The sequence below is a fragment of the Acartia tonsa genome, chromosome 6, assembly GCF_053477335.1.
Source record: "Acartia tonsa isolate MP-2025a chromosome 6, ASM5347733v1, whole genome shotgun sequence".
NCBI classification, from domain to species: domain Eukaryota; kingdom Metazoa; phylum Arthropoda; class Copepoda; order Calanoida; family Acartiidae; genus Acartia; species Acartia tonsa.
Window position 1 is genome coordinate 48,615,080 of NC_137265.1, and position 26,824 is coordinate 48,641,903.

At 32.3% G+C, this 26,824-nt stretch overlaps 1 protein-coding gene across 2 annotated transcripts; it reads right to left on the reverse strand.

The window, feature by feature from the left end:
- Positions 1-817: 817 nt before the first annotated feature.
- On the reverse strand, positions 818-25,686 carry LOC145322852 (fatty acid CoA ligase Acsl3-like). Of its 2 annotated transcripts, none has more exons than XM_080165173.1 (21): positions 25,598-25,686; positions 16,532-16,629; positions 16,080-16,212; positions 11,811-11,924; positions 11,014-11,193; positions 10,170-10,241; positions 9,736-9,856; positions 8,924-9,063; positions 8,303-8,375; positions 7,486-7,610; positions 7,004-7,080; positions 6,341-6,415; positions 6,033-6,105; positions 5,715-5,820; positions 5,138-5,279; positions 4,422-4,554; positions 3,720-3,804; positions 2,904-3,007; positions 2,095-2,178; positions 1,395-1,544; positions 818-1,134 (listed from the first exon to the last, which is right to left on the reverse strand). In XM_080165173.1, exons 2-21 carry the CDS (start codon positions 16,627-16,629, stop codon positions 1,087-1,089), a joined length of 2,133 nt encoding a protein of 710 aa, XP_080021299.1. In that variant the 5' UTR covers positions 25,598-25,686; the 3' UTR covers positions 818-1,086. The 2 variants fall into 2 exon arrangements, with proteins under 2 accessions (XP_080021299.1, XP_080021300.1); XM_080165174.1 differs by lacking the exon at positions 25,598-25,686 and adding an exon at positions 22,485-22,542.
- Positions 25,687-26,824: the final 1,138 nt, after the last annotated feature.

The following is a 26,824-nucleotide window of genomic DNA, read 5'->3' on the forward strand; positions in this document are numbered from 1 at the left end:
TGTACTATATTATTTTCTATTGCTTACTTTTTAATGTTTTCATTTATTTATTATAAGACAAAATAGTACTGAGGTGGGATCTTAGAACAAAAAAAGTCGCTGAATTTGCTGGTATGAGGAGCCAAATCAACCCAATCATTTTTCTAGAAAATCTTCAAAAATTAGATAAAAAATTTTCAAAAAATGTTTTGAAATCTATAGGTACCTAGATAGATTTGTACAGAATAAAATCGTCGATTCAGCGCACTTGTTTTTAAAGAACCCACCTCTTTAAAATACAGATAAACTTTAAACAAAAGCCCAACATTAATTAATTATTTTTGTTGAAGATTGATAACAATACACTGGTTTCTGTTTAGCAAGTAACACAAAAAAGTATGGAAAATAAGTTTATCACTAAGAAATAGAATTTTATGTAAAACAAATTTTGACTTAACTATGAATTTTGCCGCCAAAATAGACCAATCACATGTCTCCTAGTCAAAATTGACCAATCACGTGTCTCCTTGTCAAAATTGACCAATCACGTGTCTTTTTGTCAAAACTGACCAATCACGTGTCTCCTTGATAACAGTATTTGGCTAGAAGACATATCATTGGTTCGTTTCAGTCGCCATTTTATAATTCAAAAGAAATCACAATTTAATAATTCTCTTCTCTTTATCTTAATTATTTAAACAGATTATATTATTAGCGCCAAAATGCAAAACTGGCAATGCAATAAATAAATATCCTTCTTTAAAATTTCATATTAGAAAACCAACAAAATATTAACAAATCCGAAATAAAATTTGCCGAAGATATTGTGGAATACGACATTTGATGTGAATGTGATGTAACATATTGGTGAGAAAACAAATTAGTGATCAAGGGGGGTAAAACATGAAAAATCTGACCAATTGGATGATTTTTGGTAATGTGCTACATAGTTAGATTCTCACGTTTCACCCACCCGTGAAAATAATAAAATATACATAGAATCTTTAAAAAACAACTCAAATAACTAAAAAGGTGTTTTTTCTAATGTCGGGAGTATTTTCAATATTTTTAAATATACACCCAACAAGGGTTGTTGGCAAGACTTGTTTAAACAATTTCAGCGTACATCTTGTCGATTGAAGGTTGGAATAATGCCTAAAATAAACAAAAAGATTACATAAAAATTCGACAGGATAAAAGAAAACATAAATTTAGAGTTAGCGTCTACTTCGATTTATAATTTTTTGACTTGGGGACTTTTTTAAAAATTTTGATGAGTTGGTCAATTTATTTGAGTGTCAAAACATTTCAACCACCAATTGTAATTTACAGAAGGGGTAATTTTGTATATCATCATTGGGGATGTACATCAACTTATCGGACATTGATTTGTCCCTTTAGATACCTGAGCTTACCTGAATGCACTTTCTCTTGAGTTTAAAAGCCGCGGTAACCAGTCCCGACTCCGGGGTCCATATCTCTGGGGACAGGGTCACCTTGGTCGGCATCTCAAACTTCTCCAGGTTTCGATTCTTACCATACGAGGACAGAGAACTTATAACAGCCTTAATATTGTGGTAAATGTTATAAAAAACAAGGATGACAACATTCACAAAAAAAAAATTTAAACAGACGGTATGAAAGACGAACTTTTACACTTTTAGAGTGTCAGAACTTGATAAGGATAAATCATACATAACTGTTACATGAATCACCATGCAAAGTTTGAAATGGATAGACAAATTCTAACAATACGAACTATCTATTGCGTACAGACGAACAACTCTATATAGAAGAGCTTCATTTTCGCAAATAAATAAAATGGGTTTTAATGATGAGAGTTTAGCAATAGGGAAGAAACAGAGATTATACTATTGTTAAAGTTAGCGGGAGGTTGTTTTCTTCCCATGCCTTATCCCTGCGGGGCCTACACCTGCAAAGTACTAACCCTACTGGGTTAACATAAATAATAAACAAACAAACGAAAATCTAGCCCCTTTTTATTTTAAAATATGGTGTTCAGGGATTCTATGCTTCACTAGTCCCTTTGAGGAAAAAAACCTCCATGAGAGTTGGTTGTCTAATGGGTGTTTAAAAGTAGGATAGACACTGTACCTGTTTGATATCATTATCATTGCAGAGACTCTCATAGTCGAGTCCAGATTTACCCAGCTCTTGAGCCAATTTCATCAAAGCATTCTGCATTAGATTTCATATTTATCATATTGTTTATTTGTGATAATTAAAATTTGAACTTCTGTAATTAGAGTAAAACACTAGAGGGAGAAAGGGTATAAAAACTGTATCTCCCCATCGCATAAACCTTGTGCAACCTTTCGATTGGGTCATTGAAAAACAACCAATGGTGTCGCTTATATTAACACAGCCAAGTAGCAGAAAATAATTTAGAAGCAGACGAAAGAGTTCTTTGAAAAAGGAAGGGAGGTAGTTGTCTGTATATATACATCTATACTATAGATCTGTTCTTCTGTAGCTATAAATTAATGGTGAAATTTCAAAGGACTGATAGTTTGTTTAATCATAGCAAAATTTAAGCAAGCAAATAGAGAACGTGTTTATACAACTTTGGGGACCAGGATATTTGACAGTCCAATGTCTACTCCCTCCCTGGGTTTAATCCAGTGAAAAATAATGTAAATATCCAGTGTTCAACTCAAGCAATTTTTAATAAATTCCCTCAAGTTTAAATCGTACAAATAAGAGAACTTTGGGGACCAGTGTAATTTACAGTCCAATGTCTACTCCCTACCTGGGTTTTATACTGGAATAATAATTTAAATACCCATTCTTCAACACAGGCAATTTTTAATAAAATCAAAGAAATAAGAGAACTTTGGGGACCACCTTACTTTACAGTCCAATGTTCCCTCCCACTGAAGATTTTATATTGTAAATATGCATCCCTGAATAGGAACCATGATGGCCACCGTGTTAAACTGGAAGCTGTCGGCATACACACAAATATTTTCCACAAGAGGATGCGTCTTCAGCTGGGATTCTACCTTACCTAAACAAACATTATATTAATTTAAATTGATTTTCTAAATAAAATAAAATCCTAAAGATCAAAAAAATCCAAGAACAATGAATATAACGATGTAGAATAGTACCTAGGTAAAACTTTTCATATTTATTAGGGTTGGCAATACAAATCTGGAATCCGAATTCCGCCCAATTTTTGACCCAGAATCCGAATACGCAATCCGCAATTTACTTTTGAAGCACATAAATTGTTGGGTAAAATACAAAGTTTTTTTTGTATTTTATTTTCCGATAGCTTTTCATGCTTACTTTAGGAAAGGTTAGTTTTTTTTGTGGACGGATTTTGGTAAGAATCCGAATCCGGCCCAAAAATGGTGATATTTAATATCACCTCGAGAGAGATTATTTAGTCCTTTGACACGTATATTAACTTTTTTTGTCTTATGTGGATATTATTAACCTTGTTATTATACTGTAATTAATTACCTAATCATGATCAATTTTACTGCTTGTTTGTGATTATTTATGTCATGTATATATGTATCATATATATGATATTAAATACTAACATACCTAATGAAACATATTCGCAAGCTTGCAACCCAAACAAGTTTTTATTAGTCAATAATTTTCAAATTAATATAAACAATAACATACCTAATGAAACATATTCGCAAGCTTACAACTTAACCAAGTTTTTCTTTGTCAATAATTTTCATATATAAATAATAACATACCTAATGAAACATATTCACCGGCTTGCAACTTAACCAGGTCTTTCTTTCTGTCGATAATCTTCAGACTTCCTTTCTTATCAAACTCTCCTGTAGTTAGATACATCAATGGAATGCTGTGTTTTGTATAGGGAAAAATTTGTATATGTATTAGAGAAGTAACAACCAATAAAGCCAATTTCTAGTATATAAATCTTAAGAAAAAAAAACTTTGAAATGTTAGGCATTTTTATACTATAGGTAATATATCATTAAATGTTTTGTTGAGTTCAAACTGCGGAGACACAAAAGTAAACTTTTTTAATGAAAAATGCTAATTTAGAAAAAGTGATGGTAACTTGTAATATTGTAACCAGTTTTATTAATGTACTTTCGTAATTTACAGCATTTGATTATGTTTTGGCGTGTTATTTTATTTGAACCTTTGAACTCAACCAAACATTTGATGATATTTCAACAAAAAATACTTAACATTTCAAAGTTTTATCATAGAAAACCCTGGTGAAACTTATTTTTTTTTTTTTTAAATTGATATGTTGATATTAAACATAACCCTAGTATATTCACAAAAAAACGTTTAGAATCACTGCTGGAAGGTGCTTTGAATAACTTGCTCTCGTTCGCGAATACTCCTCTTTTATTATAGCTAAGAAAATATCAAATTTTGAAACCCAAAGATCTATATACCATTGACGTATCCAACTTTCCTATATCTCCAGATTTGAACCACCTCTTTCCTCCCTCCTCAAAGAAAGATTCCTTTGTCTTGTCGTCCTGTTTGAAATATCCTTTGGCAACGGCTGCACCTCCGATACAGATTTCTCCACGTGGGTTAGGTCTAAAATAAAGTAAATTTAGTTTACTAGGCTTTCTAATGTAGATGGCTTAAGTATAATATTCTCATGAATAAGGATGTGATTCAACTATAATATGCGAAAGAATCATGTTTTGGTATCAGCTGAAAGTCCTTTAAAGTCAAATGGATATTAAAATTTTTCCAAATAACCAAAGATAACTTATTTCTACCCAACACCCGAGGCTATCTAATACCACTACCTAACTATCTATGGCCTGAATATGACAGATTTTCTACTTTAATCTACCGTAATAATGGAACCTAATTGGATATATATTAAACAGGGTGGGGAAAAACCCAGGTTTTTTTTAAAAAGCCCAGCCCAACCCAACCCAACCCAAAAACCCTTAAAAACCCAGGGTTTTTAAGGGTTTTTATGGGGGTTTTATTGGGTTTTTAAAAAAAACCCTGGGTGGGTTTTTTTGGGTGGGTTTTTTGTATGCCCACCCTGATATTAAACCTCTTTTTCTAAAGTAAAGTGTTAAATTTGTTACCATAAAAAGAAAAATAAACAGAAGTTCATAGGTAGAAGAACTTTAACTGATTATATCCTACTGAAACTTACTTGTCAGTGACCCTGTAGTTTCCTTCCTCCCAGTTGACCAGCTTGACCTCCACGCCAGCCATGGGTGGTCCCACTCTACCCACACTGTTGTCCTCGGGGTCCATGCAGGTGCCGGTACAGGTTGTCTCGGTCATTGTGTACCCTAAATAATTTTAATTTTGTGCCTGGTTAGGTTTGTGTGTTCCTATTAAGTAGATGGGTGTGTGTTTGTGTATAAAAGTGTATCACAAAGCAAAAGTGAGGGTTATAAGAAAAAGGAGAAAGTTAGAAGTAATATCACGAATCTTTTGCATAAAATATGTATTGGTCTTTTGTAACATGTCCGTCAGACTGACAACTAAGTAAATTATAAACTGAATGTTATCTTCACCAAAAATTCCAACCGTTTATCTTGAATATCAGCCGAGATTTTCACGTTTCCCACCGTTACTTAGACGGACTGACGGACCGATGGACATTTCGAATTAAAGAGTAGCTTCTTTACTAAAAATTGGACTAAGAACTATCTTACAAAATTGTTATCGGAAAAAGAAAATTAATCAAGGGAAACGAAAATATATCTTAAGAGTAACCATACCTTGAACAAGGGTAACTCCAAGAACCACCCTAAGGAACTCATGTGTCTGTGGGGAGAGGGGAGCTGATCCTGTGATCACAAATCTCATTTTTCCGCCGAGCAAAGCCTAAAAAAAAATAATTCAATAGGTAATAAAAAATGTCTCCAATCTTTAGTACCCAGTACTTTTAATATCAAAAGTGGCTTTAATAGTTCTAGTAGCTGTGCCTATAGTTTCGAAGGAAATTCTTAACTTTAGAGAAATGAATATTAAGAGACAAACATAAAACCCTACTACTTGTGTTTATAATAGGATACAAGATGAAAAATAAGTTTTACCTTAATTTTGTTGAAAACCAGCCTGTCAATGATAGGTGTGGGTGTCTGGGCGTGATACCAATATAACTTATACCTAAATAAATTATCATTAGAAGTCAGATTTGTCCATAATCAAGTATCATATGTGCTGAAATTATAAATACACATAGTGATGAAGAAGCTCTATAAATTGTTTTACTAAATTTCCGATAAGATTAAATGTTCAAATTCTAATAAAATGTTCAAATATTGTGTTTACTTTAAATAGAAAATGATATTGATTGATTGCTTATCTATGGTGTCTTATTGAGAATTTATTTTTTTATTACCTGTAACAAAAATCAAAAACTTTCTGGAAGTTCTTTCCTTTGGCATTCACTTTGTCCATAATGTTCTTGTAAATCCTAAAAATAATACGGATTATCAAGATTTATATTTAATGCATGAATTGGTAACTTTAGGATAGGTTAAGTTTTATTTATCTATTAATTTTGATTAATGTTGGATAGACAGCAATGATCTAAAGGGATAAGACAATGGCCAATAAATTGATGTACATCTTCATTGATAATAAACTACCCTTCTTTGGATTACAATTAGTACTTGAATCGTCTAGACACTTAATTTAATGAACCAAACAATAAAAAACCAAAAGGAGTCTCCAAAGTTGTTAAGCCAACGATCAAAAAAACGTTATTATAAAACTTTCGGGACCAGTGTAATAAACTGCCCAATGTCCCCTCCATCCCTGGTTGGACGGGACGGACACATATAACATGCACAGACAAGAAGAAAGCAATTTCCTACAAATTATGATAAACAAAATTACTCCTTCAGTAGATTGAAATTATTTAGTTGAAAAGTTTGGATAGGTACTATTAGTTTGTAACCAACTAATCAAAATTCAATAAAAGCATCTCTAATGTTTTTTGAGCTAACTAATAAAATATCGTGGTTATAAAACTTTGGGTACCAGTGTACCCAAAACTAACCTTTCCAGAATAAGTGGGACAACACACATCATAGTTGGCTGTAGAATAGAAGCATCTCCTTTGTAACCTTTTTGTACCTGGAATAATATAGTAGTTAAAACTTGCATAAAAATGTTGGCTTTCATAAAAGTGAACATTGAAATTTTAGGCAAACATTTTAATACTGTTTTAATAGTATTTAGATCAATATATACTTATAGCTAACAAAACAGATTATATTTTTTATTATAAATTCCTTAGGTAGGTTTATTAAAGAGTAGCTTTGATTTTCCTAGATTTTATGTCTGTAGCTTAAGATTTCGTGACCACTGAACCAATTGATTTCTCCATTTTATGAAAGCTTTACATATGTTCCAGGGTGGTTTTATTTTCTTCTCTTACCTCTCCAATACAATACAAAGCCTCTAGATACTAGGGACGCAGCCGCTACTCTTATAAAAAATAAAACATATTGAAGTTTCTAGTAGAAACTAAGCACTTACCATAGTAGAAACATCAGTCATAGTATTGGGTGAAGAGTAGCCAACAGGAACCCCGAACATCATCATAGTGCACTCAGAGAGGAGCTCCAGCACGTGGGCCAGGGGCAGGTAGGCAATGTAAATATCTGGGGTCACAGTTATTTTCAGATATTAGTTTGTTAAAATTCAATACGATGATTGATGAGGTGCCTATAATCTCGGGGATGTAAAAGGATAAGACAATGGCCGATAAATTGATCACAAAAGATGATACACAAAATTACCCCTTCTGTAGATAAAAATTAGTTTTTGAAACGTTTGAACACACAACTTAATAAACCAACCAATCAAAATTAATTAAAGTCCCTAGAGTTGTCAGGCCAACAAATAAGAAAACGTTATAATAACTTTTGGGGACTATAACCAATTCCCATTGCCTTTCCCTCTCTGCTATAATCTTATAAAAAAAACTCGAAGGCAATTGTTTAATTGACAGTCATAGTTTCTTATGGGGTTTACCTATTGAGTAGACAAAATCATTTAAATTGCTACGAGTTTCATCAATAAAAAATCCATGAAAATAACATTATTGACATACCTAACTAAAGTATGTACTTAAAAACTTTTTAGAATGTACTCGAATCCGAATCCTCCAAAGACAAGCCTTGAAAGACATCTCGTACATTTCACCAAAAACTTAATCTATTGCAATTTCCATTGTAATGAAAGTGGACATTTAAGAAACTTTTTTTGAAAGCTTAAAATAGATAGAATATTGTCCTGGGGCCAAATTATCTGTCAAATACTTTTTGTGGCCATGACTTGTCTGAAAATATTCCTTGACGGAAGTCTTCCAGGAACATGATGGATGTTGACGTAGCAATCAGGTTCTCGTGTGCCAAAATAACACCCTACAAATAAAAAATACATATAATTAAAAAGGGGAGGTAGGTTGAGCTAAAATTCCGTAAAGGTGTGAATTTTAAGGCTTAAAAACAGTAGGTAGGTAGTAGAACGAAAATATTCACTGTTGTTTATGATTATATTCAATAAGGAATACACACATTTAGTGAATATTATCGTTCTAATACTGTTTTTAAGCCTTAAAAAGTTAAAACTTACAACTTTACGGAATTTTAGCACAACCTACCTCCCCCTTTATTTCTAGTAGGTATGATTTTATAGACAGTTGACTTCGACTTCTATTATTTAAAGTAAAAAGATGTTTTGGTCTGAATCTAAAGATTTCAGATAATTCTGGTCTGACTTGGTTGAACTTTTTTAGGGAAATTTCTTTACACCTTAGAACCGGTTTGATTCCGCTGGATAAGAAGCTGTTTCTTGAAATAAAAGATAATAATGACATGAGTGCAGCACAGGAGAGTGAACATTTTATGTTGCTGGTTTATCATGTAAGAATACGTAAATGTATGCACACCACTTCAAAAAAAAACCATACCTTTGGTGTTCCTGTTGAACCGCTAGTATACATAATAATAGCTGTGTCCTTGGGACCAGGGGGGACATCCTCCACCTTGGAGGTAGCTCCATGGGTAACCACGCTCTGGAACTGGATTATTCTCACATCTGATTGATACCCTGAACAAATAGGAATGATTATAAATGAATTATCTTTTTTGCCTATTTGTTGGTTAATCCTTATTCAGGGGTGTATATTCTAAACAAGATTCATTTTTCCCCTGCTGCAATTTTTTTATTTTTTTCCCCTCCGGTTTTTTCCTGTAAGGAAGGGGAAAAGCTGGAAAAATATTTACAAAACTCTTAATTTTATTCATATTATCCCCCCTCTTGCATACTTTTCTTTTAGTTTTTTACACCAAGGAGGGGAGAAGAATGGAAAAAAAGTTTTCAATTCTCATAATTTTTTACATTTTTTCCCCAAACCACATATTTTTTATTTTTTTTACCCACCCTTTAGCAGGGTCAATTTTGCAGAATATACAACTCTGTACTTATTTTAAATGTAACAGGATGTCTACCTGTCTGTCTTTGTATTTGTACCAAACGATATCACTAGTTCACTAGATGAGAGACCTATAAGGTTCTTATAGCTTCCCTGGGGGGCATAGCAGCTAGTTGAATATATAAGGCAGTTTTGGATTGAAGCAATATATCTTGGAAATGGCTTGTCCGTTTGACTTATGTGTTTCAGGGAAATCTCATTTATATCTAATGGTAGTTTTAGGCTATTTTGTCCCCACCCTAGAGGCTGGGGGCGCAGCCTTTAGTGAAATATCTGAAGGATCTCACCTGTTAAATCAGTTTGATGAAGTTGATCCTCCATAACGATCAAGGTTTTAACTCTGGGGCATTTGGCCAACATTGTCTTAAACTTTGGCAGCAGGTCATAACTGGTTATTATACAGTCAACCTACAAATATGATATCATATAGGTAGTGTTTGGGCTGCAGCCAGGATTGATCTGAATTTATTTTTTCGGCGGTCAAAAAATAAAGTGCAACTATGATTTATATTCTAGCCAATTACCATGAAATCAATTTTTGACATAAGATTAATAAATATCATTTGATATCTCAAAAACATTGACTAAATATGAACAACAAATCTAAAGTATGCAATATCATTTCTTGCTATACTTGCTAATGTTTGCAAACCTAGTGTAAGATTAGAGGCAAAATCGTTGCTCTTTGGATGCAAAAAAACTAACAAAACAAATTAGGTACCTCAGTTTCATTAATTCCATGAATAATAGCATCATCACCAAGGTTTGTGTACAAGGTAGTCACGTACATACTCTATACATTCAATCAAATCATTAAATTTCTATAAGAATTACAAGGGGAAAGGAGGGGGGGGGAGGGGGGGAGTTTTGACACATTTGCGTAAACCTTTATTTTTGGACTGAGAGGATAAGTTATAAAAGATAAAATCATTCTTGTATGATGAATTTCACGAAGTTTTAAGATTTTTTGAATAGGCCTCCAGGTGGTCTCTGTATAGGTAAAAATGAAAATAAAAATTTTATAAGAGTTAGAGGTCAACTTATAAAACAAAATATGCATCTTTTTGAATGTTATTCACATATTTGAAGAAAAAACATGCATATTTTGTTTTATAACCTATCCTCTCAGTCCAAAGATAAAGCCTATACACCAGGTTTACGCAAATGTTTCAAAACTCCCCCCCCCCTTAATTTAAGGTTTTATTTTCATGGAAAAATTAAGAAGGGTACATGAAAAATATTGAAGGATGATAAAATGTCCATAAGATACAAAAAAAGCATGTTAAAATTCTCCTAAAACAAAATTATTCATGTACTTTATATCATTGTAACTCATCCCTTTACATAAGAAGACTTAAGATTAGGTATTTTAATCCAGGTAGCGAAATCTTTCTTTTTAAAAATAAGTAGGTGCAAGTTTTTCATCCACTACATATATTAATTTCATAGCTATTGGATGTTTGGTCAATAATAGTTAAAGGAAAAAGCCCATTCCAATTTGATGGAGGAGAAAGGACATAAACCACAGTTTTTTGTTACAAGATAATTAATTTGATGATTTGCTCCTGAGAAAATGCGCCAAACGCAGACATAATCCACTCAGCCCTGGTCTCCGCGTAGATGGCGATCGGTGTGTGCGGCTGCTGCCCCAGCTCGCGCAGGCCGCGGCCAAAGTGGGTTGAAATCCTGTGCACTTCGTCAAAAGAAATCCAGTTGTAGTCGCCGAGACTCAGCTTCTTGAAAACCTGAAAATAATACAACTTCTACTACATACTGGCTATTAAAAATATCTAAATCAAATAAATTAAATTCTCCAAGAAAAAATACATTCATTAGTTGGGTTTTCGCAACAAAGTTAACCCCAACTTTTGTCCTTCTTATGAAGGACAACCCTATAAAAAGGAGGGGCAACCCTGTAAAAAGGAAGTGAGGGGCCACCTAGCACAACTGAGGAGCTGAAAAGTACTGCATGTATGCTTCAAAATACAATTAAATATCAGCGTCTAGACCCTAGACATACAAGTTTGATTCTCAAGACTTGTCTTGTCCCATGACTATTTCCTAGACACGATTGTTACAAAAAATGTATAGTTCCCCGACAAGATTGGTATAAAGAAAAGTACCAAGTAAAGAATCAGTTCCAGTTAATATGTCAAGACTAGACTCATGAAATATTATCCATGTCATGTCCCCAGACAAATGGCAACCTTGTCAAGTCAAGACAAACCATACCTTTCCATTGGACTGTGTTTCATTTTATCAGATTCTCCCAAAACACCTCTTGTTTCAAGACTAAATACTTTCTATGTCATTGTCCCTAGAAAAGTGGCAACCTAGTCAGGTCAAGACAAATATTACTTACCTTTCCATTGGACTGTGTTTCATCAGATTCTCCCAAGACCTGTCTGGTACCAAGACAAATCTTAGCTCCATGTTTCTTGGCACTGTAATCCAAAGCCTTCTTTACCGTATCAACCTAGGATAGTCAAGATTGTATTCTCGACTTAATAGCCTATAATTTTCAGACTAGCTTTATTTTAGGCTTTAGGCCATTTTTTACCTACTAAAGTTTTCGAATCATGGAAAGAAAATAAAGTAGTGCAATTTGTCGTATTTTCACAGTAGCTTCTCTCCTATTTTTAGCCCCTGGGGGACTTCTAACTTAGGAGGGCAATCATTAACATTTACTTTAACTAACCTAACCTAAAAAAATACGACGAAACCCGCTACTTAGTTTTCTTTCCATGATGAAAGTTTTCTTTATCATTGTTATGTTTTTCTCGTTCATAACTAACTTTTTGGAAATAAATTGTTGACATTAATGAAAACCAGGATAATCTTGTCATAAGCAAGGAAAGATAGTAGAAGCTTTTGATATAACCAAAAGATGCATTTATTTTCTCCAAAACCTTTAAAATTAATTACTATAAGGCATTATTTTGTATATTATTATGTTTACTAAAATAATACAACTAGCGACGTTTTTTTTATAATTTTTGTCGATTTCCCTGAGGAGGGTGGTACTGGTGGTACCCTCCCCCAATATCAGGGTTTCGGATCCGGATCCGCAAGGATCCTTGGACTCAAAAAAATGCGGGAAAAATGGAAAAATATACCTAAATTTATATAAAATCTCAGACATTCTCTTGATGAAAGCCAATCTTTAAGGTTTAGGGTCAGACTTAAAGTATTTTTGACTTCGAATCAAAGAATAAATATTTTTTGAAAAGTTTGGTGATTTTATTTTTATTGTCAAGGATCCGGATCCGGATCCGCACTGACCAAATTTGGAGGATCCGGATCCGCAAAAAATCAATGCGGATCCGAAACCCTGCCCAATATAGTTATAAACCTTCCTAGGACCTATGAGAAGAGCCCGATCGGTTCAGCGGTTAGCGAGATCCTACGGTACAGACACACAAACATACAGACAAACACACAGAAATCCTGTTACTTTAGTATAAGGATAAGATAATATTAAAGAGTAGCCTTACTCTAAAATATTATTGTTAAGTCGAATCGTGTAATATTTGCTAATATGAAAGTTGCAGATAATAGCAAAATTCCTTTTTTAGTCAGGGGACCTCTTAGCACACCCCCCCCCCCCCTCAGATTTTTTGAATCTCAAAGGTGAAATGTATGAGTAAAGCTTCTTAAAGGTTAAGTTTAGGGAGGTAAAACCATGTAAATAAAAGGCCCTTCGGGGTTTGAGATACCTCAAAAAATTAAATAAGGTTAATTTTTTGTATTTTTTTTTAGGTTGGGGGGGGGGGGGGTGGGGTCACATACAAATTACAGGATTCTACCAAATAATAAACTGAATCAGAGATTAAATGACATAATGTTTGTTATTAGCAAATTTTGAATACTATCGGCCTCTTATGTAATTAAAATATTATACTTTTGCACACACCAACAACAAATAATAATAAGGGTATATCCATTAAGAGTACAATAAAATGGATTTTTGGATCATGTTATTATTAGGTTAAGCGCTTAACCTATTAGTAACATGATTAACTTTGCTTAACCTTATCGTAGTATGTTAAAGGGAGATAAAAAAGGGGGATAGGTAGACAACGTTAGTTACATTTTTATTGAAAATGAGCTTCTTTGTCATTTCTAAGAACTAAAGAGCTTTTTCTAGGATAGATATTTTTAAACGAAAAATGTGCTTTACTTGTTAGTACTTTGTAATTAATCTATTAATCTGCTTTGGTAGCTAACCGCGTCATAGCTTAGGACATTAAAAAAGAGAAAAAGGGGGAAGGCGGATGTGCCACTTTTTGAAACCAAAAGTAAAACGTGCATGATCTCAGCCCTTAAAAGAGTTAGGGTAAGGGGGGGGAAATTTCGGTTTTTTTACGGTTTTTTTGAAAAAAAATGGGGTAAATATTAATATTTTCAAATGAAACCAAGATCAGTAGAAAGCTTACGGAAAGGACTATCAGGTCCTAAAAGGACATTATCCTAGGACTTTTAGAAGTTGGCCGAAATTGACCGCAAAAAAGTTACCGATATTTCCCCACCACCGGGGGAAATATCGGTAATTTTTTTCAACCTAAAAAAAATCGATGAAAAACGGCCAAACGGCCAGTCGAACATAAATAATCATAATTAGTATAGGTTATAGGGATTATCCACAAAAAGTTTCATAATGATCGGACTATTCCTTCTATGTTAAAAATGATTTTTTTTGAAAGACGCGAATTTTCGATTTTTTCTTTCGAAAATTTTTTTTTTAAAAACTTAAAATTAATATAAGAAAAAAACGTATTTTATTACTTTTTAGGCCTGATCCTAAAAAAGCTCACATTGAACTATAGATTTAGCCCAAAAAACATGAAAATTGATTAAAAATTGACCTCAAAAATTGAATTTGAAGCAAAAGTGTCATCTTTGCAAAAAATCTTGACTACATTTTAACCTTAAAAAAATCGATGAAAAAAGGCCAAACGACCAAACAAGCGTAATAAATCATAATTAGTATAGGTGATTGGGATTAACCACAAAAAAATTCATAAAGATCGGACTATTCCTCCTATGTCAAAAATATTTTTTTTTCAAAGGACCAGAAATTTTGATTTTTTCCTCGCAAAATTTTGATTCAAAAAATAAAATTAATTTTTGTTTTTGTTTTTTATCTGTTCTATTCATTTTTAGGCCTAATTCTTAAAAAGTCCATATGGAATAATAGATTTGACAAAAGAAAACATGAAAACATGACCTTAAAAGTTGAATTTTAATTTCTTTTGAAATTACCGATTTTTCCCCCGGCGCCAACTTTGGTCATTTTTGAAAAAAATATTAACCCGATTTTAAAGCTCTCAGCGGATTTGGAAAAAGCGGGCAATTTCTAGTTCAAAAAGTTTTTCAGATCAGCTATAGGTCTTACCAATTTTTGTGTAGGTCGATCTTTACACACCTACTAAAAAATTTTTTGAAAAAAAAAATTTTTCGTCCGACTTTGAGACCCATTAAGTACCCTTAATATTCATCTCACAAAAAATTCATTTTATACTTTTTTGTAGGCATTTTAATAAGGAACAAATTTGCTTTTATGTTTTTTTCTGTCATTTGAAAGGAACGTGGAGAAAAAGGTCATTTAATGAAGGTAGGTCGAAATTACCGAGAATAGCCCCTTACCGAAACTTCCCCCCCCTTACCCTACAGCTCTAAAATTCGACAAAGCAGTTGCTTTCGTGAAGAACAATATGGAACTGTGAAGAAACGGCGGCGGAACCACCGCTACCGCCGTTCCCCACCGAATTTTTTTGCCTTTTTTTGCCAAATTAGACAGTTCTCAATCATCTGAGATAAACTTTTTTCTCATAAAAAATTCCCTTATATTTTACGTGACACTTGTAATATTTCAAACATGACAATATTAAAAAAAATTTAAAAGTGTGAAATCTTACCTACCTTTAAGTGTCAAGTGAAAATATAAGCGAAATTTTTATGAAAAAAAAGTTTATCTCAGAAGATTGAAAATTGTCTATTATGGCGAGAAAAGGCAAAAACATATTTCGGCGGGAAACGGCGGTTTTCGACGGGAGCGGCGGTTCCGCCTCCGTTTCTTCACAGTTCCATATTGTTCTCCACAAAAGCAACTGCTGTGCCGAATTTTAGAGCTGTAACTCTTTTATGGGCTGAGATCATGCACGTTTTACTTTTGGTTTCTAAGTGGCACATCCCCCTCCCCCCTTTACAAAATGCAATGGGGTATTCCTGTCCAGTTTTTTGTTCACGAGGGTAAGAAATATTCATTCCTAAACAAAAAACTGGACAGGAATATCATTCTCATTTAAACAAAAACTCAATTTTATGCTAGTAAAATGTGGTTTAATTTTGGTTTTTAAATTTCATTTATTTCCCTGGTATAATTTTTCTTTCTTTTAGTAATTAATAAAAATTATAAAATCTTCCAAAAAAAAATAAAAATCTTCTAAAATCATACCAGGGATATAAATGAGATACCAGGGATATAAATGAGATACCAGGGAAATAAATGAATATTTACATCCACTATTTAAGGGGTTGTTTATATGGGAATGATAATTTTGATTCAATAATATAAGTAATACCTTTAGTTACACAATTTTGACAAAGGTAGGTTGTGTTATCAATTTACCTTATTATCAAGAATGATGTCTTTGTATATAGGGTTAGAGTCATCCTTGCTTGTTTCTCTAACAAAAGATATTCCCTCACTGCCCTCTGTTACCAGCCAGGGCTGAGGGGAGGGGGTGGATAGGTTCTTTTTACTGAAAAAAATATAAAATAAATCAGATTTCTTGAAAACTTTCATATAAAAACCAAATATTTAATATTAAGAAATATCTAAAATTAAAAACCGATTAGAAATGGCCTAAAAACCATCCAAAGCCTTAAATATTATTGCCTAAAGCTACCTCGAGACCTATGTAAAGCTTTCTTGAAAGGGAGAACTTAATCAGTTTAGTAATTTTTGAAAAGCCTAAGAAAAAGGAAACCTTACTACTTTAAATATCTACCTTATTCTATAACCAAGTATATAGTAGATAGGATAGCTGACTATATCATAGAGAAATATTATAACTATACCTTATTCTATAACCAAGTATATAGTAGATAGGATAGCTGACTATATCATAGAGAAAAATGATGACTTCCGCCAAACTGATTATAAAGTCAAACAACATCTGAAAAAGAAAATAAATATGAAATAAGAAGAGTTATCAAATCTGATGAAAAACGATTTAGCCACTGACTTTTGCATTTACAGCTAACAACACAATGGCTAGCCTCAGACCCTTCTTTGAAACGACTAAATGTACTGTATTTGTTAAATTGATCAATAGAAGAATATTATATATAAAGTTAATTGTAATGATGATAATAAAAAGTATATTTATAAAAGTAATCCTTATCATTCAAGTTTTCCAAAAGTACTGACAATTTTTTTTCTTTCTAATTGAGGCAAATATAGGTAGTTTTATGACAGGGTTTGGGAGCCGCAAAAAAATATCTAAAATCCAGTTAACCGCAAACTTAGTTTTTCTTTCTAGATAATGTTAAACAGCGGGCATTTTTATATTAAAGGTAATCAACTCCAATTACAGCCGCAAAAAAAGCGCTGAAAATCATTTTTGCAGTTGAGAATCTCTAAAGCATATAAATAAAGCAAAAATATATCTTATCTTTGCACGTATTATAGAAGTGGTTATTTAAAGCAAAGTTCATATCATAAAATGTGTTTTATTCCAAGCATCTCATAATTTAAACTAGTAAGATGTGAGTATGTTTGTCCAATTAAATCTCGAAAACGGTCCAAAAGATTTTTTTAAAAGCTAATTTTTTTGTTATATTTACCCGTGTAACTAAAACTCTCTTTTAATGATAAACAAATTGGCTTCTTTTTCCAAGGAAGCTTTATACTGGGCATTTGACATTAATTTTCATGGGATGGGGGCGCGTTGATATTAGGTCTATACTATGAAAAATGATGATTTACAGAACAACTACTTTGATTTTTTAGATCATCCTTTTTACTAGAACTAGCCGATGCGCCTCTAGAATCTAGGGTATCAATATTCAAAGGTATATGGAAGGTAAGAAAAATAGCATAATACCATACCCAGACTTTTTTTTATAAAAATAAAACAGCCTAAAACCATCTCAGGACCTATAAGAAGCTTCACTGTAAAGGAGAACCATATAGGTTTAGCGGTTAGCGAGATCCTTCGCTACAGACAATACCTCTTACTTCTTTATATTATAGGAGGAAGGAGGATAGAACAAGACTTATTATTGCAAATTTCTTTTTAAAAAGTAGGTATTTTTTAATGATTACATTGGAAATTTCAATAAAACTAAAACTTAAAAACGTTTTAATATCAAATGAAAAATTACAGGATTAAAAACGTGTTATTGAAAAGTAGTGATGTTAGTTTAACTAATTTCACAGATATTAAAATAAAATGCTTAATCAGCATTAGAAGTTTTATAAAGTTGGGGAGTTGAAATAATAAATGTGAAATAAAGCAGATAATAGTAACAGGGGAGAAAAGGATTGTAGATTAATTTACCAATTCTGTCTTTAACAGAAAGAAAATATAATTCATTTCAGTTGATTGAGTTCATATAACTTCTAATAACATCCAAGAAAAAAAACATGTTTAGAAGTAGTTTTGAGAGTCTTACAACAAGTTCTAGTAGACTAACCAACCACTAAGATACACTATAAGCAACTGAAATGCCTCACTATTATAGCATTATAATAGCAACTTTCCTAAATAACAAAGATTTTAGTAACTGCAGGGCGGTGGGGATGACCAAAATGATAAAAAAAAACTGAAGCCCTATCTTTTTTATTAGTTTCCAGCTAACGAAGGCAGAATTTCACACACATATGATAAGCGTTGTGGGAAGCGGCATAAATTTATTTATTTTATGTTATCCTATCCCTTTATCCCTGCTTACGCAGCAAATGAAATGCCAATCTCCAACGCGACAAAAAAAAATATGTGAATAATCTTAACTTCCTTTCGTAAGTCTGTCCCTAGTTCACGTGTTCAGGCAATGTGTCGCGCGCACATACAGACGCTCGTACGTTTTCTTTTGGCGAAGCAGTATTACTACTTTATTTGTCTGTCTGTATGTCTGTTTAATCAAAAGATTTACAAGGAAAAGTAAAGTTACTTATTTTATTTTAAGTATTTTTAGATTAAAATAAAAACTGCCCTCATTGCTTTAAAGGATACCAAAAACGACTAAAGCATGCAATTTTTACTAATCCTAAAAATATTTATGTAGGCATAGTAATGGTATGACAAATAAGAACATAAAAATATCAATAATGTACATAAGTCGTTTACCCAGAACATAAATTTAAACTCTCACTTTTAATGTTAACAAAAGTTTATATCTTGGGTAAATAAGCCTTTCAACTGGCTAAGTAATAAGATTATCATTTTATAATCGTTTTTAAAAATATAGTGTGCGTTATAAATATTTTTAAGTACAAAATAAATGTGTTCTTCTATAAAGACACAATTGAGAAAAAAATTGACTGTTGGACTTGATAACAAGGAAAAAACATAATCATATTAAGATTCATAGAATTGTTAGCAATTATAGAGTTGATACGCTTAATAGATCAAATCCAACATTTACAAGAGCCCTTATGCAAAATTTGAAGTCGATAGTATTATTCTAACATGCCTAAATTGATTATTAGGGTTCTCCATTATGGAAGGACGGACTACCACAAAATGTAGAAAAGATTCCCTTATAATAAAATTTGTATCTTTATATATGAAGATTTTACCGTCTTTAGTACTGTATAATCTAACTAGGTAGTCAGGGATCTAAAGGGATAAGACAATGGCCGATAAATTGATTCAAATCCCTAATGATGACACACAAAATAACCCCTTCTGTTGATTGAAATTTGTGGTTGAAACGTTTGAACACTCAACTTAATAAACCAACCAATTAAAATTCAGTAAAAGTCCCCAAAGTTGTTAAGCCAACGAATAAGAAAACGTTATTGTAAAACTTTGGGGACTACACAAACAGCCCATTGTCCCCTCTTCTCTGCTAGTTACTGCCTTCGCCCCTATGGCTCTGTATCTTAACAGTGGTGGAAAATCTTAATGGTGGTGAAAAATAGTATACACAATTTCAGGAATTTAATAAGATATAGGGTAAGGGGGGGGAAATGTCGGTTTTTTTTCGGTTTTTTTTGAAAAAAAATGGGGTAAATATTAATATTTTCAAATGAAACCAAGACCAGTAGAAAGCTTACGGAAAGGACTATCAGGTCCTTAAAGGACATTATCCTAGGACTTTTAGAAGTTGGCCGAAATTGACCGCAAAAAAGTTACCGATATTTCCCCACCACCGGGGGAAATATCGGTAATTTTTTTCAACCTAAAAAAAATCGATGAAAAACGGCCAAACGGCCAGTCGAACATAAATAATCATAATTAGTATAGGTTATAGGGATTATCCACAAAAAGTTTCATAATGATCGGACTATTCCTTCTATGTTAAAAATGAATTTTTTTGAAAGACGCGAATTTTCGATTTTTTTTTTCGAAAATTTTTTTTTAAAAAACTTAAAATTAATATAAGAAAAAAACGTATTTTATTACTTTTTAGGCCTGATCCTAAAAAAGCTCACATTGAACTATAGATTTAGCCCAAAAAACATGAAAATTGATTAAAAATTGACCTCAAAAATTGAATTTGAAGCAAAAGTGTCATCTTTGCAAAAAATCTTGACTACATTTTAACCTTAAAAAAATCGATGAAAAAAGGCCAAACGACCAAACAAGCGTAATAAATCATAATTAGTATAGGTGATTGGGATTAACCACAAAAAAATTCATAAAGATCGGACTATTCCTCCTATGTCAAAAATATTTTTTTTTTCAAAGGACCAGAAATATTGATTTTTTCCTCGCAAAATTTTGATTCAAAAAATAAAATTAATTTTTTTTTTGTTTTTTATCTGTTCTATTCATTTTTAGGCCTAATTCTTAAAAAGTCCATATGGAATAATAGATTTGACAAAAGAAAACATGAAAACATGACCTTAAAAGTTGAATTTTAATTTCTTTTAAAATTACCGATTTTTCCCCCAGCGCCAACTTTGGTCATTTTTGAAAAAAATATTAACCCGATTTTAAAGCTCTCACCGGATTTGGAAAAAGCGGGCAATTTCTAGTTCAAAAAGTTTTTCAGATCAGCTATAGGTCTTACCAATTTTTGTGTAGGTCGATCTTTACACACCTACTAAAAAAATTTTGGAAAAAAAAAATTTTCGTCCGACTTTGAGACCCAATAAGTACCCTTAATATTCATCTCACAAAAAATTCATTTAATACTTTTTTGTAGGCAATTTAATAAGGAACAAATTTGCTTTTATGTTTTTTTCTGTCATTTGAAAGGAACATGGAGAAAAAGGTCATTTAATGAAGGTAGGTCGAAATTACCGAGAATAGCCCCTTACCGAAACTCCCCCCCCCCCCCTTACCCTAAAATAGTCCAAAACATCCCGGTAGTTATGTGAAACTTCCCTAAAATGGAGAACAAAAACCTAACTGCTTTACATAACAGGCGAATCTATTTACGCTGGTATTTTTCTTTTAAGTAACAGATAAGAATTAAGGTGTGGATTATGTATGCTCCACTTACAAATTAAGACATTTGACTGAAGGATTCACAAAAAGAAACATGCTTTCCCTTCATGTCAAATATATGGGGTGTCACTTTTACTAGTATGGTGCGACTTTTAGTTTAAAGGGAATATTCTGAACTAAAGTATAATCAGTACGAAATCTGCAAAGGGGTAGTTCCATAAAGTGCATTTAACGAAATACAGTAAATAAAAAGTGATCCTTTAAATGTTAATACAAGAATTACAAAAATATAGGAAAACTTTTAAGATAATATAAAGAAGAAAAGTGAACTTCTACAATGCAGTTTTTGAGTTCTGTAAAAAAAAATGTCCAATTTTTAATAGTAAAAGTTAATAATAAAGTATTAGAATAAAAACACCCAGTGAGGCACAATTAAAAGGGTATTCGCGTACTGATTTTGCACATATCCAAAAAGTTCAATTTTCAAGCCAGAATGTCTTCAAAATTAGAAATCTTTCAAATAAGCCTTAAAAACACAGTTATTAGAAATAATCAGGAAAAATGTGTATCACTAATCTAAATCTAATGCATTTCGTGGAACTTAAATGTACCCGGATACATATAAACACCTTTTCCTTAACCTGTCTGATAGGTGTCTCAGATATATGTGGTGTCTTTATGGGGCGATTTCTCTGCATTCCGAGGGTAGTATTCACATAGTAGAGGATGTACAGTACAATAACCCAGGGATTTTAAGGGATAAGACAATAAATTGATGCAAATCCCCATTAATGATACACTATAGTAAGTTAAATAGGTGGTTAAAATGTAAATGGACTGGACACTCTACTAAATGAACCAACCAATCAAAATTCAATAAAAGTCCCCAAGGTTACGTCACCGACTAAGAAAACGTTATTATAAAACTTTGGGGACTAGTATAATAAACAACCCAATGTCCCCGCCCTCCCTGACAAGTTAACTAAAAAAATTGAATTAAGATCTCACTAACCACTAAACCGAATGAGCACGCCATTTTAATTAAGCTACGCATATTTTCTAATGGGTTTAAGATTTTTTTCTGCCCCTCCATCTTCCTTACAATACAACGCGCGCCACTGGTTATAAGGGCGCGCCACTAGTATGAACAACAAATGATTGCATAGAATAATAGAATAATGTCTTTTCTCGTATTCATTCGAATCCGGTGGATAGGAACCGGTTCTCATCCATACGAAAAAACTATGTCTAGCATCGTATTACATCCAGCTTTCTACGAATATTAAAATGTACAATTATAAGATTAAAACCAGTTTTTATAATTGTCAATGTACATTCTATATCCGCGGAAAGCCGTTTATAATACGATGCGAGAAATAACTAGGTATTAATTAATAAAAACTATTTACTTCTTATTTTTGATAGCTATTCATATCAGTTTAACCTATAAATGAACAAAGAACTTGGTAATAACTAAAAAACTATAAAAACAGTGCAACAAAGATAATTAATTTTTTTACAACAAGCATAAATTTGTTCATTAGTAGAGAAGCAACAAAAGAAAACAATGTAAAAGATAAAAATTAACGGTAGAGTGTTTTACAGTAAGAGCCTAAGAGGATATATAAAGAAAATCTTATCTTGAAGAAACTAATATTCCCCAATTACAGAGTAGCTGCGCTACTTAGAGAACACCTGGACGACTAAAGTTCAAAGTTCTTGTGTTTAATAAACAATGTTTTATTAAAGCTATAAATCTTTAATAAACATTTCATTGGACAAATTACTTTTTATGATCATGGATTTTCAACGTGTTTTTACGTCTTATTTCGGCTTTTAAATAAAAAACAGTTTAAAGGTCTCTGTAAAAATAACCTATTTTAACCTTCTTTAAAAGTAAACTTGCATGGATTTTTTTTAAATTAATAGCATTTTACATACCTAAACGATTGCAATGGGGGATTCTCATCAACCACCCCCCCCCCCCCCCACCAAACATTAAAAAAATATATACCAAACTTGTACTCTTAGTTGGGATACACAAAATTAATCTTTAGTAGGTTTGGTATTGTTGTAAAAGATAAACATTTTATTCTATTTTATACCAACCAATCAAGACGTAATAAAAGCATTCAACGTTTTTTAAAACATGCTTATTGCTCATGTATAAACCTCGGAAACCTGTGTCATTTACAGTCCAATGTCATCTTTTCCCGAGAATTACCAACTTTCAATTAAAAATGCAATAATCGCTTTTTACGTAGCTGCCCTACTGTTGTGTCACTTAGATTTTTTAAAAGGAACAATTCGATTAAAAACGTTGATATTGGATCACCACATCTCTGTTTTGCATACTATATTCAACTAAGATATTTTGTTAAAAAAGGGATAGATATATGAAGGGTATATGTTGAATTCAGCTACTTAGAAAAATTATCCTAACAATACATTGGCACCGTCTAAGGCTTACTTTATAATCACACTTTGTAAGAAAAAAGCATATTACCTATTAGTATTACACTAAGTACTTTTTTCAAAATCACTATTTAATGAAACTATCCCCTTTTGTAAAATCCTGCTAATTTTAGTAATAGATATCACATAAGCCATGCAAAGGAATTCTCTAGAAACTAAACAAATACGATCTTAGGTAGTGTCAGGGAAGGATAGGACAATGACGGTAAAAATAAAGCTATATTAAATAATTTAAAACCCATTATTAACTTGACACTAATAGAATTTTTTCCTTATATAATAGTTACAGGGTCTCTAAGTGTCTGACCAAAAGATCATGCTGACCACTGAACCGATATGGTTCTCCTTTACAATTTAGCTTCTCATAGGTTTTTAACTTACAATTTTCTTTTTCTTTTTGAAACTAAAAAAAGGGGAGGTCGAAATCAATCACCCACAAACAAGACAAGTGCCACTAGAGGCCTAAAAAATGTTAGGGAAGAATAATTTATGGACCAGTGTCCTGTTCCTACATCCCTGCGAGGTGAGGCCTTGCTGTAGAGACGGGATATGGAAACCTTACAAAGGCGGTGTCTAAATAAAAGCCCGTATAATATACAATAATCAAAGAGAGCCTTCTGCAAATATCAAATTTAAATATTTTTTACTTGTTTTACCAATAGGAAATTATTTCATATTGCAAAATATTTTTTTTATTTAAGCATTCCCTAAAAGGGAACATTGAATTTAAAATTTTAAAGCTTAATGAAAATATTTTGTAAATCTTCTTAGATAGGTATATAATATGCATTATATTTGGTGGATTCGTTTGAACACCTATAAAAAATACTTTGCTTTACCAACAGGTAATAAAAATTAACATTAAGAAAACAAGGACAGTTATGTCCATATCAAATTACATACTATCTATAATACAAAGTAGAACGATGTCTGTCTGTTTGTTTGTCTGTCTATCTTTACAGGGTAGCTTCTCATAGGTCCCGGGAAGGTTTATAACTATTTTCTTGGGGAGTGGGACACCCCCAACCCCCCTAAAAAATGAAAAATCCCCCCATAAGATTTTTTTTCCTTTTAAAACTAAAATTAAAATAGTGGGGTGGACTACCCCCCCCCCCTCAAAAAAAAAAGTTTCCCCCCCCCAAAGAAATTTTTTTTACATTCTTATTTTAAATCTAAAATATGAAAATTTGGTTTTATCAAACCTCTTGGAGCCTAAGCCCCTAGAGGCTAAGGGCGAAGCCACTAGTTTATAAAAAAAAACTAGGTAACCTAAAAAGTTTATGCTTGTGATGTGGAATATTTCAGTGCCTAGTTAATCAACAATGTGTACTTTATTTGTTAACTAGCGGCTACGCCCCTAGAGGCCTCTAGAGGCACTTGAGGAGGAGAAAGTCGAATTTAATAATTCAATTTCTTATTTTAGATTTTTAAAAAAATTTTAATTTTGGGAGGGAGGGGCGAATTTTTTTTTTTTTGGGGGGGGGGGGGATTTTTCATTTTTTGGGGGGGTTTGGGGTGTCCCACCCCCCCAAGAAAATAGTTATAAACCTTCCCGGGACCCTGTTAAGGAGAACCCTATCGGTTCAGCGGTTAGCAAGATCCTTCGGTACAAACATACAAACACACAGACAAACATCCTGTTACTTTATTATAAGGATTGCAACTTGCAAGGTAATTAAAACACAAGTTGTGCCATTCCACAAGAATTTAAAATATTTTGGTTAGGATAGGATATTCATATTAGAAAATAGAGCACCTTGGAGAAAAAAACTAAAAAAATGTGTGGTATGAGGGATAAAATAAATAAAATATAGAGTTCTTTAAATATTTTTTCATTTTCCCCCCTCCCCCTACTTGGAGAAAAAACTAGGGGGGGAAAAAAATAAAAAAATTTGTAGCCGGGGAAAAAAAAAAAATCTTATGCAGAATATACACCCCTGTCTATTTCACCAAGGAAGGATTGAACGTAGTCCGCGGATAAGAAAATAAACAACAACAAATTTAGTTAATTAAAAAAACCTTACAAGCAACCATTAAAAAAACTTACCTTTTCGTTGTAAAGTTTCTCTTAAATAAGTTCCAAAATAAAGTTCTCTTAAAGATCGTCACTTCTATTTACATTATCATTTTAATCTAAAAATTTAATTTTTCCAATAGTTACATTTTTTAAGAAATGAAATTAAAGATTACAATTTTTTTATTAATAAAGTAAAACAATGAAAATGAAAAAGAGGGATGGTGACTTTTATAGATATGTCGTAATTTAGGTGGTAAGAAAAGTAAAACGAAATATTTATTTCCTAGAAACGTTCGAAATTGAATTAATACCAAATTAATGAAATTTTAATAACTTTTTTTGGTGTTGATTTTATAGCTTATTTAGATATTTGTTATTGTGGCCTTCCTAATACTTTAATTACGATATTTCTTTAATTATTACGGTCCTACTGGTCTGAAAAGAAACTAAAAAACAAAAAAAAAAAGGAAAAACAAAAGTATAATTGGGTAAAACAGAATATATTTGAGTTTCTATAAGGGTGTGCAAAACTAAAGAAGGGTTGTGCCGGATACCGGATATCCGGCTGATTTATAATGCAAGATATTCAGTATCCGGCCGGATATCCGGCAAATTACCGTATATCCGCCCGAATATCCAGTTATCTTGCCTTAGAAATCAGCCGGATATCCGTTATCCGGATAGTTTTAATATCCGGTATCTGGCCGGATATAGAAAATGGCCTGGTTATCAGGTTAAACCGGATATCCGGCCCAACCCTAAACTAAAGATAAAAAAACAAAAAGAAACAAGACTGCACCATGCATCATAGAAATAAACAAAACTGGCAAGTAAGTTCAAACACAATAGGACAATTACATCATTTTTTAAAGTATGAACCTTGTGAACTAGAAGGGTAACTTTGTTAAAGTAGCGCAGCTACTCTAAAATTGCATTGTTAATTGAATCCCTGGATGGTAAAAAATTGGCCACATGATTCACGCGGCTTAGCACAAAGTTCACGAAAAAAAGGATGAAAATTGGGAAAAAAAATGGGGTCTTCAATATTACATAGTTACAACAATTTTTTTACAAGAGTATAGTTCTATGTACTATAGAAAAAAAAGTACAATGTTGAATTTTGAAGTCTAATATTAACCAGAAAAAAAGATCAATTAAAATTGAATTAACATGAAATTTGAATATGATTGGTTTGTTAAAATAAAAATCGTCCAAAATGAAAACAAAAATTTTCTTTTTTTTTCTTCTAAAAACTAA